Below are 17,678 nucleotides of genomic sequence, written 5' to 3'. Positions count from 1 at the left end.
TCCTATTTGGTGCACAGACCTGCAGCATCAGCACCTCCTGGAGTTTTGTTTTTAAGAAATGCAGATTCTCAGGCCTTCCCAGATGGATGGATGGATCCAGAAGCTGCACCTTCACAAAATCCATCAATCCAATCTAATTCCTTCACACACACACACACACAAAAAAAATCCCTGTGTGATTTAAATGGACTAACTCACCAGGCCACAGAAGTCATAAACTCTGGAACCTGGCAAGTTTTATTTTCCAGGTTGATTATCACTGGGTGTAGCAGAAGCTGGGCATCCACTGTCACCACCGGTCTCGCTCTGCAAAGAGGAAACACAAGATGTAAACGAGCCCCGGGAGCCACTGGCAGAAGCCCACCCCACTTCTAGAGGCCACTGCCAACACCCCTCCTTTGTGTCTAGAATTGTCTCACTGCTTCAGCAGGTGGGCACCAGACTCAACTAATGGCACCCGGGAGCTGGCGGACACGAATAAAGGAAGTCCTGGCCCGGCAAGGAAAACTGCCCTCCATACCTGCACAGTGGTCACCAAGCTCATTAGTCAACAGAGCCAAATATCAACAGTACAATGATTGAAATTTCTTTTGAGAGCCAAATTTTTTAAACTTAAACTTCTTCTAATGCCACTTCTTCAAAATAGACTCGCCCAGGCCATGGTATTTTGTGGAAGAGCCACACTCAAGGGGCCAAAGAGCCGCATGCAGCTCGCGAGCCGCAGTTTGCCAACCACGGGTTTATGGAGTGGGTTTCTAGCATTTTGGCAAGGTTGTTATGAAATACTGCTCTGGCATCTGCCACTATATCTGTACCCACCTTACTGGCTGATTATTTTTTAGTTTGATCAAAGCATTTTCTAGCCATGCTTTATAGATTTAACTTCATATAGGACAGTGGTTCTCCTGACTGTATAATATAAGCATCCAGGAGCTTTCAAACAGGCAATATGCCCCACCCTCGGGGGACCCCACTCCCCCCCCCCCACACACACACACACAGGTAAATCACTAGGGTCATTGGTCACTGGGTCAGGATCAGGCACTAGAAGGTTAAAAAACTTTCCAGATGGTTCTATTGTGCTGCCAAGTTCGAGGAGAGGGGCTAATATAAACTCAATTAAAGTCATAACCAGATGAGAATAAAAGTCACAGGGGAAGGGGACAGGACAATTTTTAAACCTTGGTTCCATGTCTTCAGATGACATGAACTGCTGCTGCATCACATGCGTTTTTCTCTGACAGGTCGGAGGCTGTGCCTTGGGCAGGGTATTGTTTAGGACGCTACTTTAAACAATTTCAGGATTACAATGATGGGGTGCACTGGAATTTTCCTAAACTCTGTTACCTTATTTATCTGTACTCTGTTACATAATTTTGCTTTCAATATATTTTTGGTCTTTTTTTGTTAATCTTCACATGAGGATATTTTTTTTCCATTGCTTTTTCAGAGAGAGTGGAAGCCAAAGAGGAATGGAAGGAGAGAGAGAGAAACATCAATGTGAGATTGACACATTGCCTGGTTGCCTCCCACACATACCCCAACCAGAGGTCTGGGAGTGAACCTGAAACCCAGACATATGCCCTTGGCTAGGAATTGAACCCACTATCCTTTGGTGTGAGAGCTGATGCTTTAACCACCGAGAAACACCAGCCAGGGCTGTTTTTAATATTGTGTTGTGAGCTCCAGTTCTTGGGAAAGTAGATGATAAGACAGGATGAGACATGCAAGACATTTAGGAGGCAAACATTATGAGAAAAAAATGGGAGAGAGAGGAGGAGACTGGGAGCCAGTGGCCAGACTGTGATGCGGGCTGATCCCTGTGAAGAAGCGAGGGAAGAAAGGGTATCCAAGAAAGAAGTTCCAGCCAGGGCACCAGGAGCCAACGCTGCGGTTAGAGGAGCTCCATGTCTCTCAGGGAAAAGCCTGCGTTTCTACCCCTGCTGTGTCCATTGATTGGCTTGAGGCAGCTCATGGGACGCCTGACCTTGGCGAATGTGGTGGTGGATTTGGAGCACAGCGCCTGCCTGCCAATCAGTTTCTCTCCATAAGCTCTGTGGAGTGCTTCCTCGTGGCCACAACGAACACAGCCTCATCCTCTGGTGCTCTGAGCAGTTCACTCATCCGATTGTCCGTAACCTGAAGTGGGGGTGCCTGGCATAAATTGGCCCTGAGGGTGCTGGGACTGATGAAGAAAATCTTGCCTACAGAGAAAACCTACCCATAGACTCTCTCTAGGAATTGAGCTAGGTTAGCAGTATGTGCCTAGGACACCCGGAGAAGCTCTCTGCCTCTGCTTTTGATATCCTGACCTAGTATCTCCTATTCCCATATACTTTATGTTTTAAGAAGAAAAAGAATCTAAAAATGTTGAGCACCAATTGTCTTCCAGTTACTATTGTTGTACTTTGCATGCAGATTCCCAATTAATGCTTTTGACAAAAACAGACTAATAAAGTAAATATTGTTATTCCCATTTTATGGATGAAAAATGAGAGGCTCAGAAAGATGGGAACTTGGCCAATATTACAAATTGTGAGTGTGTGGGAATGGCCAGGTTTTTGAAGCCTGACCGATTGGTCACATTTGAACTGATGTTCAATGCTTGCTATTGAAGGCTACGAATTTCTGATATTTTCTATTCCCTAATTTAGTGTCCTCACTTTTCTTTAGAGGACATAGCTACATTCTCCCACCACACATTCCTTTTCTATCAGCACATTTTAATGCATTTATAAAGCTAAGGGATGCATGTAAATATAGTAACAACAAAATATGTTCCACTTTGTAAGTGCTACTAAGATTTTTATCTTCTTATATTTTTAAATCCTCTCCCGAGGATAGGTTTCCATTGATTTGAGAGAGAGAGGAAGAAGAAACACCAAGCATCAATGTGAGAGAGAAACATCGATTGGTTGCCTCCCCTGAGTACTCTGATGGGTGATTGAACCCACAACCCAGGCATGTGCCCTGACAGAAATCGAACCTGACATCTTTTGATGTATGTGCAATGCTCCAACCAACCGAGCAATACCAGCCAGGACTCATATACTAACATTATGTTAGTAGGGGCTGGAAGTCTTGTCATGAGGTATGAGAATAAAAAGGTAGTAGGATAAATGAACAAAAAAATGAGAGCAGAAATGTCTCCGAATTTTAAATAGAGCATCTAAATGTTCTCCAAAATAAATAGTTGGGATACACTCTTTAATACAAAACCAATAACATAAAGGAAGTGCATTTGAAACAATTAGGAAAACATCCTTTAGTAGGTGAAAAAAGAAAATGTGGAGTATATACACTGAGTGGCCAGATTATTATGACCACCCCATCAGTACTTCATTGGGCCACCTTTTGCCTTCAATACTGTGATTCTTATTGGCATAGACTTCATGAGATGTTGAAAGGTGATGCGAGGAATCTGACACTATGCCTGATGAATAGTACTGTCCAGATCTGTGAGATTTGATGGTTGTGGAACCAGCTGCTTGATAGCTCTTTTAAGTTTGTCCCACAAACGTCAACTGGATTGAGATCTGGTGATTGTGGGGGCCACCTAAGCAAGGTAAAGTCTCCCTCATGGTCTTGAAACCACTCCTGCACAATACGAGCACCGTGGCATGGCGCAATGTCTTGTTGGAAGAAGCCATCTCCTTTGGGATGTGCCATCAACATGATAGGATGAACTTGATCAGCAACAATACTTAGGTATATTGTGCTATTCAGACATTGTTCTACATGAATTAAAGGGCCCAGATCATGCCAGGAAAACATGCCCCAAACCATAACACTGCCCTCACCATCTTGAAGGGTTGTACTCATGCATGTGGGAGTGCATGCTTTCATGCTGTTTCTGCCAGATTCTCACTCTGCCATTTGGAAATGTGATTCATCGGACCACATGGCTTTTTTCCAATGCTCAACTGTCCAATCCTTGTGTTCCTGTGCAAATGGAGACGTTTCATCTTGGTAACTACAGACAGCAAAGGTGTTCAAACAGGCCTTCTGCTTTTATATCTCATAAGATGCAGTGTACAGCTAATTTTCCTACAAATGTCAGGTGGTCATGATAATCTGGCCACTCAGTGTAAACAATAAAATATTATTCAGCCATAAAAAGGGAAATATTGCCATTGCAGCAACATGGAAGGACCTTGAATGCATTATGATAAGTGAAAAAAAAATTCAGATATAGAAAAATACCATATGAGTTCATTTACATATGGAATCTATGAAAAAAAATAAGAAAAAACAAAAAACAAACATAGATACAGAGAACAGATAGATGGTTGTCAGAGGTACCAGGGGTTGTGTGGGGCAGGAAAAAATAGATAAAGGTGGTCAAAAGTACAGACTTCCAGTTATAAGATTAAATAAGATTGGCAATGTACAGTGACTATAGTTAATAATATTGTCATATCACCAAACACATACCTATAAACAGCTACTTTTCCTGTTCCGAATGCACCCACAATTAAATCTAAAAAAGACAAAAACACATGCACAAATTTTAGAGAAACAATTAATCTAAGCTTATCAAAATAAATAGCATCCTGAAACACTGATTGTAAGATGAGAGCCATAGAAATAAGCATAGCAAATTCTAGAAAGCTGGCCTTCCTCATCACATTTTAGAAAGGATATTGGAACTTCACTGTAATTGTTCAATATGACACATGAGCCAGTAGATTTCAAATCCTCTGGATTCAAGAAGGTCAGCTTTCTAGAAATGCTTAAGAAACTCATCATAACACCACCTCTCCCATCCTCCAGACTTAAGGCACATCCTTAAGGAGAGCAAAAGGGGAACAGCGTGTGTACAGTGCCTACTGCGTACCAGGCTCTTAAGTAGGGTGTTCCTAAAAAGTGTATACACACACTTTGAGTAATTATCAAAGCAGTGCTTATTAAAATACATTTCATTTTCAAAATTGAGCTATCAGCTGTTACATTTGGGGGGACACCTTGTATATTGTTTTATTATTCCCCTATATAGCAACAACCCTGTGAGGTAAGTAGTATTACCAATGAAGTGGACATTTTGACTGTAATCTTGACACAACCATTTGTTCTTTACAAATATACACTTTTGGTAAAGTGATCAGTAGTATACAAGACAATTAGCATATCATTATAATGATCTCAAATAATGACTACAATGATAATAACACATATTGAATACCTACTATAGGCTAGAAATTTTTCCAAAATATTTACCCTGATTCCTAGAAAGAAGTTAGGAGTCTCTATTATTAGCACCGCTTTGCCGAAGAGTACATTGGAGCTTAAGGGGGCTCACCTATAAGCTCACACAGCTCTGGCAGAGGTAGAGCTGGGGGACAGCAGTCCTAGATGATTTGAGGGGCAATGCTCAGTGATCTCAGCGATTGGCTAATTAAACAGGCACAATCCCATTTTTCTTATTCTAATTTATAACAGTTATTCTTGGTGGATATAGTCAAACAAAATGAGAATGGCTAATTGTGTGGAATAAAGTTTAAATGTAGAGGTGAGAACTGGATGTGGTAGAAATAGTGGCCGTAGGAGAAAACTTACAAAAGTAAACACTATAATTGGTTAATTCTAGTAAAACTGAGGTAAAAATGAAAAAAAAAGAAGAGGGGACCTATATTTAACCACTGCATATGGAAAAGCAATCAAGGAATTAAATCAGATTGATGGAGTTTGCACAGGAAAATGATTTGTAGTCATATTCCCTCAACACTCATTTTTCCGGAGCATAGAATGGTATCAGACTCAAGCAACTATGATTCTCTTCTGGATGCTTCCCTTGGCTGTGCCAACGTGGATAGGAATTGGAAAGCTAATGGCTCCACCCTATGAGGCAAATAGTATTACCAATGAAGTGGGACATTACTTCTTTACCCCTCAGGAGGGATGACTCTGAGCATGTACTTCCCTGTCTCCCAGATTTCCCCAGCCCTAGTTGCCTAAAGTGTCAACATTTTTATAATAATCTCTTACTATATCCTTCCTTTCCATGTCTCTCTTCCCTACTCCCTTTGCAATGTTTTCTTTGGATTATTTCTCAAATTTTTTCTTTTTAATCCTTGTCTTAAAGTCTACTCTGGAAGAAGCCAACCTAAGACAATAATCCTTGTTTAAAATGTTGTGTGTGTTGTTGTTTTTAATGGCCTTGAACATCTTCAGGGTTAAAACCATGGTCAGAATGTCTCTTGTTTTATCAACACAGAATCCAATTCAGATAATAGCCCAAAACTAGATTCCAAATCTCCATATTTCAAGAGACGTGGGTGCTAATGTTTAAATAAGTCAAATTAAGGTGATCTAAGAATCTCTGTATCTGTGAGATTAAAGAGAGTATTAAGAAAAGGGCTACAACTTGCCCAATGAGAGTTCGTGGAATAAAATATTCTTTTCCAAGGGTTCAAATCTTTGAAGCCAAAGTCAAAGTTTCTAAGTCTACAATTTTTAAAAATCATATCAGAACTGCAACATTTTCAAAATTTTCTGTTATATTCATTTCTTCCAGTGTGGCAGTGCCTTTCTCTTTACTATGTCAGAGAAAAAAGAGCTACTGTCTTGAAGAAATCTGAACTGTTCTTCCTGTGTGATCATGGGCTCCAATATTTAGACAAGTGCAACACAGGTGGCCCCTGGCCGGATCCATAGCTGTTGACATGGTACCAGACAGGAGAGCTCCATTATGGAAACTCATCAAGAGGAACTATGTGCTTTACTTTTGGTTCCAAATAAGTATATACCAAAATTAGACATTTCATAAATAGCATGAATTATAAGAACGGAATCTCTGAAAACGGCGAAGAAAACAGGACCGTAAGCTCATCCAAGGAAGGACTATTTCTTCAGGCTTGCATATCACAAAGTCTTTATAGAATGGTATGGGTTGAAATAAAATGATCTTTGCATCCACAGTACCAGTTACAGAGCCAAATTCAGAGCAGGGGTTTATAAATTTCTATGAAATAGGGGGATAAGTAGTAATCAGATACTATCCTAAAGATGAGAAAGATGAAGGAATAAGACAGTTATTAAGACAGGCTAATGTAAACTATAGCTAAATTTTGTTGTATTTTGGCATGTGCACTTGTAGGTATCAGGGAACACACACACACACACACACACACACACACACACACGGTCCAAATTCTAGAAAATTCTAGAAAGTAATATAGTGACTGCATCATGATTAGATTGTCATTGTAGATGAGAAGTTGACAAACACCCTCCTAATGGTCATGAGCAAGAGGCCTTTTTGTTAAGGAATGTTGGTTCCAGTGCCTTAGGGTGGGAATTTTCCTACTCTGGAAAAATAAAATAACTGGCAAAATAGGCCACAATTTTCTTCATGAGAATGTGGCCACAGTCATTACTAGACCAAGAAAACAGTTATCTACCACAAAAATATGTTTGTCTTTTGAGACACCACCTTGGTATTGTGCCTGCTGGAAAAGGCTAGAAGCGTCTATGCTCAGAACCTTAAAGTTCTCAGATCTCCCAAGGGGAGGAGGATTGATCTGCTGACCTGTGTTCATCACCAGTTTGTCCTTCAAAGTAGGTGATTTGTTTTGATAAGTAGTATGTAGTTTCTGTATATATGTATTTAATGTGCTATATGTATGTTCCATATACATATATTTATATTTGTGTATATAAACAGGGTGGGGCAAAAATAGATTTATAGTTCTTGTGTTATTACTTATCATAATAATTAATAAATAATACAAGAATAAACTGTGTTTCCTGTACTCGCAACTGTAAGCTTACTTTTGCTCCATCTTATATGCATACACACATATATGTGTACATGCATACATAAACACATTTTTTTTGGTTCAAATGAATTGTTTTATTTCCATCTTTAACACCAGCAGAGGGGTCCAAAACACACGCACTGTGGTACATGGATGTAGTTTTAATGTAACAAAGAAATATTTGAACTATGAACAATAAAAAAAAGAAATTAATAAAAAATATTTGAACTATGTACATTAAAGAAGGGAAAGGAATTTCTTTTCATATCAAATTTTTCTTATTTTGTGGTTTCTGAATAGTAGACCCTAAACCTACTTGCCCTCCAATAACTTTGTATGAAGTAATACAACTTTTATGATCACCCATTTGTCTTTAAGCATAAAGACATATACACACAAACACCTATAAACAATTTATTTTTAATATTACAGAACTCTGTCATGTTTAGGAATTTAATGGTAGTCAGAAAACAAAGACATTTTGGTACTGATATTCAGATCCATAACTCTGCAAACTTTCTTCTTCACTTTGAGACAACAGGCCTTATGCCATTACCTAATGTTTACTTTCTTATAGAAATTCCTTGAAGGCAGATTCTAAAAACAAACACATTCAAAATGGTGCCTTACTTTAAACAAAGATACTTACCCATTTTTTTTCTTGAAGAAAAACTGGCAACCAAAATTGGTTTTTCCCCTTAATCAAAAACTGTTCTCAGAATACTGAAGTCCTTTTTTAGCACCTCACATAGCCTGAGAAACACAGTTTATTTTCCTTTTGGCTTTTGATGGAACAACTGAGTACTTTTAAGGACACAAAAAGAGGACATTAGCATGAACGCAGGATCAGCTGACAAGAAAAAATAACCCTAAAAATGCAAGGTCATAGGAGATGTGTAACACCTCTATTTTGTATTTCATTTCTACAAAATTGTTATTTTTAAATGAGGAAGAAGAAAAGAGCCGAGCTTTTAAAGTGGTAGTTGGAGCATAGAGTCAGATTTCATTAAACTATGAAGAAAAATTTGAAGTTCTATTTGAAAACATCAGCCTTGTTTTGAGTGTAGATTTGATGTTTGGGTTGTGGGCAGGGTGCAGGGAAGAGAGAATAAAAACTTCCTAGGAAAGGGGAGCAGATGGAGGGAAAGCCAGCATGAGGAGCAGTGGCCGTATTTAAAAAATCACCCAGTGTTGTTTCCTGGAAATCACCATGTCCCCCGAGTGTCTACATTTCAGTCATGGGCCTTCTTACTCTCTCATCTTGTTGAGAAATAGAGGGGTGGGCAAAAGTAGACTTATAGTTGTAAGCATATGAAACAGTTTATTCTTGATTATTATTTATTAACTAGGGGTCCTGTGCACAAAATTCTTGCACTGGGGGTGGGTCCCTCAGCCCAGCCTGTGCCCTCTCACAGTCTGGGACCCCTCGCTCCTTACTGCCCATCTACTCACTGCTCCTTAACACTCAGCTTGCCACTCTTTAGTGCTGCGCAGGAGGGGGGATAGACTCCTACCACCGCTGTGCTCACCAGCCATGAGCTTGGCTTCTGGCTGAGTGGTGCTCCCCCTGTGAGAGCTCACTGACCACCAGGGGTCAGCTCCTGCATTGAGCATCTGCTTGTTGATGGTCAGTGCGCATCATAGTGATGGTCATTCTGGCCATTCCACTGTAATGGTAGCTTAAGCTTTTATTATATAGACTAGTGGCCCAGTACACAAAATTCATGCACATTAACAGGGAATTAATTAGAGGAAATATTTTAATATTGCTATTTGCCCTTTCTCTATAATAGAAGTGTCAGAGATGAAAGAAAATTAATAAAATGTATAGGAAAATCTCCCTCCTGTCAGAGTCTGGGGCACACCACAAGACCTAGAGTCAAGTCGCAACCTACCACCTGTACGCACTTTGAAAGTGCAGGAGACCCAGACTTGGCCAGCCCCATCCCCACTGGATGAGACCCAGTCTGGCTGGCCCCACCCCCATTGGATGAGACCAAGATCTGGCCGGCCCCACCCCCATCAAGCCCTCCTGATGGGGGCCCAGACTCAGATCCCTCATTCCAGCATTGGGTGGGGTGCACAGCCTCAGGTCCCTGGCCTGATGCCAAGTTGGGGGTACACTCTCAGATATCCTGTCAAGCCCCACTGGGCAGGAATTTCAGCCTCAGGTCCCCCGGCCCAGCACTGGGGTGGGGAAGGGCATGGCCTGAGGTTCCCCATCAAGCCCCGTGGGCAGGGGGCATAGCCTGAGTCCTCAGGCCTGGAGCTGGGGCAGGGGACACAGCATGAGGTCTCTCAGCCCAGCATTGTGGTGGGGGCCATGGCCTGAAGGTCCCCATCAAGCCCTGTCAGGCAAGGGGTACGGCTTGAGGTCCCTTGCCTGGGCCAGGTGCCATGCAGCCTCAGGTCCCTGCTGTTTGGCTAATTTTCATATTTCTCCATTATATAGATAGATGATTATATTGTTTTCCATGCAAACAACTGTAAACCTACTTTGCCAATCCCTATATATTAATGATAAAGTCTGTTGCTGAAAATGCCATTAGGGACCACCATATTTATTCTGAAATTTAAAATACTAATATTTTAAAATAATTATGGACAATGAGAATTGCCACAAAGAACCTCCAAATATATGAGAAACATGGAAATGTAAATTCAATAACTATATGAAAAGATTATAATTAATCAAAAAGGAAGGTTTCCTTAAACATGGCCAAAAAAAGTAGAGGTCACAAAGAAATTGTAGAATTAAAACTTTGGCAAAAATCCAAGCAAGGTCAAATGAGCAATAAAGGAATTGTGAAAGATGTGTGTAATGTATACTAGAGGCCCAGTGCATGAAATTTGTGCACTGGGGGGTTGTCCCTCAGCCTAGACTGCACCCTCTCCAATCTGGGACCTCTTGGACATCCCTCTCACAATCTGGGACTGCTGGCTCCTAACCACTCTGCCTGCCAGCCTGATAGTTCCCTAACTGCTCCTCTGCTGACCTTATTGACACCTAACTGCTCCTCTCCCAGCCTGATAACTCCCAACTGCCCTCCCCTGCCAACCCAGTCAACCCTAACTGCCCTCCTCTACAGGCCTGGTTGCCCCCAACTGTACTCCCCTGCAGGCCTGGTCACCCCTAACTGCTCTTCCCTGCTGGTCCAGTGACCCCCAACTGCTCTCCCCTACCAGCCCGGACCCCCAACTGCTCCCTCTGCAGGCCTGGTTCCCCCCCAACTGCCCTTCCTCCCCTGAAGTCCTGGTCTCCCCCAGCTGTACTCCCCTGCAGGCCTGATTGCCCCCAACTGCCCGCCCCTGCCAGTCATCTTGTGACAATGTGGGGGTGGCCATCTTGTGATGACGTGGGAGCAGTCATCTTGTGATGTGAGGGCATGAGGGTCAATTTGCATATTTCCTCTTCATTATATAGGATGCCTTATCAAATGTGAATATTTTTCAACTAGAGGCCAAGTGAATGAAACTTATGCACTCAGGAGAGAGGGGGTACCTCAGCCTGGATTATACCCTCTTGAGTCCAGGAGCCCTTAGGTGATGTCCAACTGACACCTGTGGGAGCACACTGACCACCATGGGGCAGCTCCTGCATTGAGCATCTGCCCTCTAGTGGTCAGTGCATATTATAGTGAACAGTCATTCTGCTGAGCAGTTGATTTGCATATTAGCCTTTTATTATATAGGATGTTTATAAGAATGTCGCGCATCTAGTAAAAAATAATATTAATTATTATTATCAACCCTAATCCTATCTAATAAAAAAGCAATATGCAAATTAACCATCACTCCACTACACCCACAAGCCATGCTCACCAGCCAATCAGGAGCGAGAATGCAAGTTAACCCATCCAAGATGGCTTCAGCCACGAAGCGAGCAGGAGGCTTGGGTTTTCTTGGCAATGGAGATAGCCAAGCTTTCCATACATCCTGGTGGGCCCAGACATCCACTCAAGGCTACAAAGTTTCAATTGTAGAAGGTAAACAAATCCCAGACCCCAGGGCTTCTACTTGGGTCACCGGGGGGGGCATGGCCACCTGCAAACCACCACAAGCCCCTTGCCCAGGCCGCCCCAGGTGAACCCTGACCCTGATCCAGGACACCATTCAGGGCAAACCAGCTGGCCCCCACCCATGCAACAGGCCTCTATCCTATCTAATAAAAGAGCAATATGTAAATTGACCATCACTCCAATACACAAGGTGGCTCCCCCTATGTGATCAAAGATCCTGCCCCCTTGTGGACACAAAATGGCCACCACAAGATGGCCAGCAGGGAGGGCAGTTCGGAAGGACCAGGCCTGCAAAGGAGGGCAGTTGGGGGCAATCAAGCCTACAGGGGAGGGCAGTTAGGGGTGACCAGACCAGCAGAGGAGGGAAGTTGGGGGCAACAGGGCCTGCAGGAAAGGACAGTTGAAGGGGATCCAGGACTGCAGGGGAGAGAAGTTAGGGGGGACCAAGCCTGGAGGGGAAGGAGTTGGGGGGAAACCAGGCCTGCAGGGGAGGGCAGTTAGGGGTAAACAGGCTGGCAGGGAAACAAATAGGCATCAATCAGGCTGACAGGGGAGTGGTTAAGGGATGATCAGGCTGGCAGGGAGAAGTGGTTAGGGGCAATCAGGAAAGCAGGCAGTTGAGCAGTTGGGAACCAGCAGTCCAGGATTGTGAGAGGAATATCCAACTGCCTGTTTAGGCCCAATCCCTTGAGGGATCCTATATTGAAGAGGGTGCAGATGGGCTGAAAGACACCCTCTCCCCCGCCCCCATACACGACTTTCATGCACCAGGCCTCTAGTCTATAAAAATAAAAGCAGAATATGCTAATTAAACCAGAGGACCTGGACCAAGTAGGACTGTGAGGGAAGCCTGGGTCCCGGGCGCTAGCAGCCAGGGGAAAGAAAGCCTACTCTTGCATGAATTTTGTGCATCAGACCTCTAGTTCATAATAAAAAGTCATGAGTTAATAATAAATAAAACGATAAGCATTCTAATGCAAAGACTACAAATAGTCAATTCACATAAAATAAATAGCTATGATCAATAAATATATGAAAATATCTTCAATCTCATTAGTCATAAGAAATACAAATAAAAGGAACACATGGCTATCACTTTTGACCTTTCAAATTGGAAAAGATACAAAGATTAGTACTGGGCACTGTTGGATAGAGAGCCAACGACCAAGAACTCATATGCTCTGTTTGTGTGAGTATGAATTTGAACAATTTTTTAAAAATATAATTAAAGTTATTGGGGCAACATTAGTTAATAATATTATATAAGTTTAAAGTGTACAATTCCATAATATATCATCTGTATATTGTCTTGTGTGCTCACTACCTAAAGTCCAGTCTCCTTACATCATCATGTATTTGATACCCTTCACCCTTTTCATCCTCCCTTCTCTCCCTTCTGGTATCTACCATACTGTTATCTGTATCAATGAGTTTGTTGTATTTGTTTGTTGCTTTCTGTTTTATATCCCCTATATGAGTATATCATATGGTTCTTATCCTTTTCCTTCTGACTTATCTCATTTAGCCTGATACTCTCAAGATCCACCCATGTTATCACACATAGCAATATTTCATCATTTTTATGGTGAGTAGTATGCCATTATATTCATGTACCACATTTTCTTTATCCAATCATCTATAGAAGAACACTTAGGTTGTTTCTGTCTTGGCTATTGTGATTAATATTGAAATGAACATAGGGGTATACATATCTTTATGAATAAATGTTTTCAAATTTTTCTGAAGAGGAATTGCTGGATCACATGGTAACTATTTTTTTTTTTTTTTGAGGAAACTTCATACTGTTTTGCATAAAGCCTATGCCAATTTACATTCCCACCAGCAGTATACAAGGGTTCCCTTTTCTCCACATTATTTCCAACATTTGCTATTGCTTTCTTATTGATAACTACAGGCCCAGTGCATGAAATTTGTGCATGGGTAGGGTCTTTAGACATGGCCAGTGATCAGGGCTGATCAGGGCCTGCTGGCTGCCAGCCAGGGCCTTCTTTCATTCCATGCTGCCCCCTGGTGGTTAGCACACATCATAGCGAGCTATCAAACTCCAGACTCCAGGTCAAACTCACAAGGGGATAATTTGCATATTAGGCTTATAGATGATAGATAGATAGATAGATAGATAGATAGATAGATAGTCTTTCTGACAGGTATAAAGTAGTATCTTATTGTAGTTTTGATTTGCATTTCCATTATAGTTACTAAGCTTGAGTATCTTTTCATGTCTGTTGACCATTTGTATGCCTTCTTTCTTATAAGATAATTTGATGCTATGTATGACAATGCAAACCTTAGGCAATTTCACTTCCAGGTATTTAACCTGAGGCTATATTGGACAAAGACATATCAAGCATATATCTTTTAAACATGTTAAATATACTAATTCCTTTGTTACAATGATCCATGATGAAACAACATCCATTTGTAATTAAAATGCTAAGTAAAATAGGGATAGAAGGAAAGAACCTCAACATAATAAATACCATATATGATAAACCCTCAGTTAATATTATACTCAAGGGTGAAAAACTGAAATATTTTCCTCTAAAATTTGGGGCAAGACAAAGATACCTGCTCTCACCACTCTTATTCTGCATAGTTCTGGAAGTCCTAGCCAGAGCAATAAAGCACGAGAAAGAAATAAAAGGCTTTGAAACTGGGAAGGAAGAAGTAAAAGTGTCACTTTTTGCAGATAAAATGATTCTTTACATAGAAAACCCTAGTGACTCTACCAAAAAACAATAAACAAATACATGAATTTGCACAATACAAAATCAATGTGCAAAAATCCACTATCTTCCTATATACTAATAATGGAACTTTAGAAGAAGAAATAAAAAAAAAATCCCTTTTACAATTACAACCAAAAGCATAAAATCACCTAGGAATAAACTTAACAAAGAACATGAAAGACCTATATAATGAAAACTACAAAACATTATTAAAAGAGTTTGAAAAAGATAAAATAATTCGGGGGTCTTCATGGATTGGAAGAACCAACATAGTTAAAATGGCCATGTTACCCAAAAAAATATACAGATTTAAAGCAATCCCCATCCAAATCCCAATGTAATTCTTTAAAGAAATAGAACTAAACAAATAATCAGATTTGTATGGAACCACAAAAAAACCCTGAATAGACAAAATAATCATAAGAAAAATGAACAAAGTTGGAGGTATTATGCTACGTGACTTCAAATTATACTACAGAGCTATGATAATCAAAACAACATGGAATTAGCATAAAAACAGACACATAGATCAATGGAACAGAATTGAGATCCCAGCTATAAAACCACATGTATATGCGCAGGTAATTTTCAACAAAGAAGCCAGAACATATAATGGAGTAAAGAAAACTTCTTCATAAATGGTGCTGGGAAAACTAGAAAGCAACATGCAAACAAATGAAACTGGATTACAATTTGTCTCCATGTAAAAAATTAATTATAAAATGGCTCACCGAAACTGGTTTGGCTCAGTGGATAGGGCATTGGCTTGTGAACTGAAAGGTCCCAGGTTCGATTCTGGTCAAGGGCATGTACCTTGGTTGCTGGCACATCCCCAGTAAGGGGTGTGCAAGAGGCAGCTGGTCAATGATTCTCTCTCATCAATGTTTCTAACTCTCTATCCCTCTCTCTTCCTCTCTGTAAAAAATCAATAAAATATAAATAAATAAATAAATAAATAAATAAATAAATAAAATAAAATGGCTCAAAGACCTAAATATAAGATCTGGAACAAGAAGTTACATATAAGAAAGCATTGGTACTAAACTTATGGATCTTGGTTGTAGAGACGATTTTATGAACTTGACTCCAAAGGTAAGGAAAGTAAAGCTAAAACTAAATTAATGAGATTATTCTATGTAATAAAGAGCTGATATGCTAATTAGACCAAACTGCAGAATGACCTTCAAGAACCAGTGGTGGGCAGGGGGTGGGGCCACAGAGGCTTGAGGCAGCCGGGGCTGCAAGGCTTAGCCTTGCACAAATGTCATGCCTGGGCCTCCAGTATCAAACTAAAAAGCTTCTGCACAGCCAAAGAAACCAACAACAAAGCAAAGAAGCAGCTGACTGAATGGGAGATGATATTTGCAAACAATAGTTTTGATAATTGTTTAATATCCAAAATGCATAAAGAACTCATAAAACTCAACACCAAACAAACAACCCAGTTAAAAAATTGGCAAAGGGCCTGAACAGATACCTCTCCCAAGGAGACATACAAACAGCCAACAAATATATAAAGATGTTCAGCCTCACTAGCAATTAGGGAAATGCAATTCAAAACTACAATGAGATACTACCTTACACCTGTTAGAATGGCTATTATCAACAAGACAAGTAATAACACATGTTAGAGAGGTTATGGAGAAAAGGGATCCCTCATTCACTGCTGAAAGTAGACAGGTACAGCCACCATGGAAAACAGTCTAGCAATTCCTCTAAACATTAAGAATAGAGTTACCACATGACCCAGCAATCCCTCTTCTGGTTATACACCCTAAAAACTTGAAAACATGTATTGGCAAAGATATATGCACCCCTACATTCATTGTAATACATATATACAGTGGCCAAGACATGTAGATAATCAAGGTGTCCTTCGACAGAAGATCTGATAAAGAAGATGTGGTGCATATACACAATGGAATACTACTCAGTCATAAGAAAGAAGAAATGAAATACTGCCATTTTCGACAACATGGATGGACCTTGAGAATTTTACAATAAGTGGAATAAATCAGGCAGAAAAAGCTAACAACCATATGATTTCACTCATAGGTGGGATATAAACTGAAATTTTGGACACAAACAGCGATATGATGGTGGCCAGAGAGAAGGGGGTGGGTGGGAGATGGAGAGCTAAATGTGGTGACAGAAGATGATTTGATTCTGGGTGGTGGGCACACCGTGCACTATTCAGATCTTGTAACATAGATATACAGCCAAATAAATTTACTGAAATAAGTAAACAAACAAACAAACCTTATCAACAGAACAGAACAGCCCCATCATGCAACAGTGTTCACCGTGCCCCAGTGAAGCCCAGCCCTACACCCAGCCTCTACATCTACTCATCTGGAAAATGTCGTGTAAATGGAGGCATGCAGTACATAGCCTTTTAGTGAGGACTTTTTCCCTCGGCTTAATGCATTTGTGCTGTTTCTGTGATGTATGTGTCAGAAGTGTGTCCCTTTTTATTGCTTAATAGTATTCCACGGTGTGTGTGGCCCACAGTCTGTTTATCTGGCTAAGGGACAGAAGTTGTTTCCAATTTTTGGAAAGTCACTATGAACATTTGCTTTCAGGTTTTTGTGATTTTGATATGTAAATTGTCTTTTGTTGAATCTCTCTAACATCTTTGAAGCCCTCTTTTCAATGAAATGTTTTTATTTCAAGTGGAAAATTACTGAACAGAGGGCAGAAAATTAGTAATTCTAAATCTCAGTTCACTTTGCCACTGACTTCCTAATGATTCTGGCTTCCTAATGATTCTGGACAAGTGGCCATTCATTGTCAAATCTCTGGTGAAGACCTCAGGGTTCTCCAGATGAGAGAGCTAAGCATCCAATAGAATTGGATGGGGTTCCATGACTGCATTCTCTGCTCTTATTTATAATACAATTCCGGCCTCTCCTTTGCCTCTTGAGCCAGCTTTGCTCCTGCAGAGTTTGGCTTTTCTCTTGTCTCTGTGGTGGGATAGCCACTTTCTGGCTCTATCCCTGGCTTAACCAGACCTGGACATTGGCCTGCTCACTTCTATGACTCAGCTGCCTGAGCTCGTGGCCCCAAAATTTCTGACTCCTGTCTTGGCACTGTTTGTGCTCACAGCTCATAGCATTTCTTCTAGGCACTTCTCATCTGCTAAGGCCCTTCTC

At 40.9% G+C, this 17,678-nt stretch overlaps 1 protein-coding gene across 2 annotated transcripts in view; it reads right to left on the bottom strand.

The window, feature by feature from the left end:
- Positions 1 to 17,678, bottom strand: part of ITGA8 (integrin subunit alpha 8) — a 182,849-nt gene that overhangs the window by 66,619 nt on the left and 98,552 nt on the right. For both annotated transcript variants that reach the window (XM_045585839.1, XM_036453147.2), the window contains 2 exons: positions 4,435 to 4,480; positions 199 to 306 (listed from right to left, as the gene is read on the bottom strand). In XM_045585839.1, coding sequence (XP_045441795.1) covers positions 199 to 306; positions 4,435 to 4,480 — 154 coding nt within the window. The remainder of the gene's footprint in view (positions 1 to 198; positions 307 to 4,434; positions 4,481 to 17,678) is intronic.

The sequence above is a fragment of the Pipistrellus kuhlii genome, unplaced genomic scaffold (genome assembly GCF_014108245.1).
Source record: "Pipistrellus kuhlii isolate mPipKuh1 unplaced genomic scaffold, mPipKuh1.p scaffold_m20_p_1, whole genome shotgun sequence".
In the NCBI taxonomy this organism is placed as follows: Eukaryota; Metazoa; Chordata; class Mammalia; order Chiroptera; family Vespertilionidae; genus Pipistrellus; species Pipistrellus kuhlii.
This window is presented reverse-complemented; position numbering and strand designations above follow the sequence as displayed.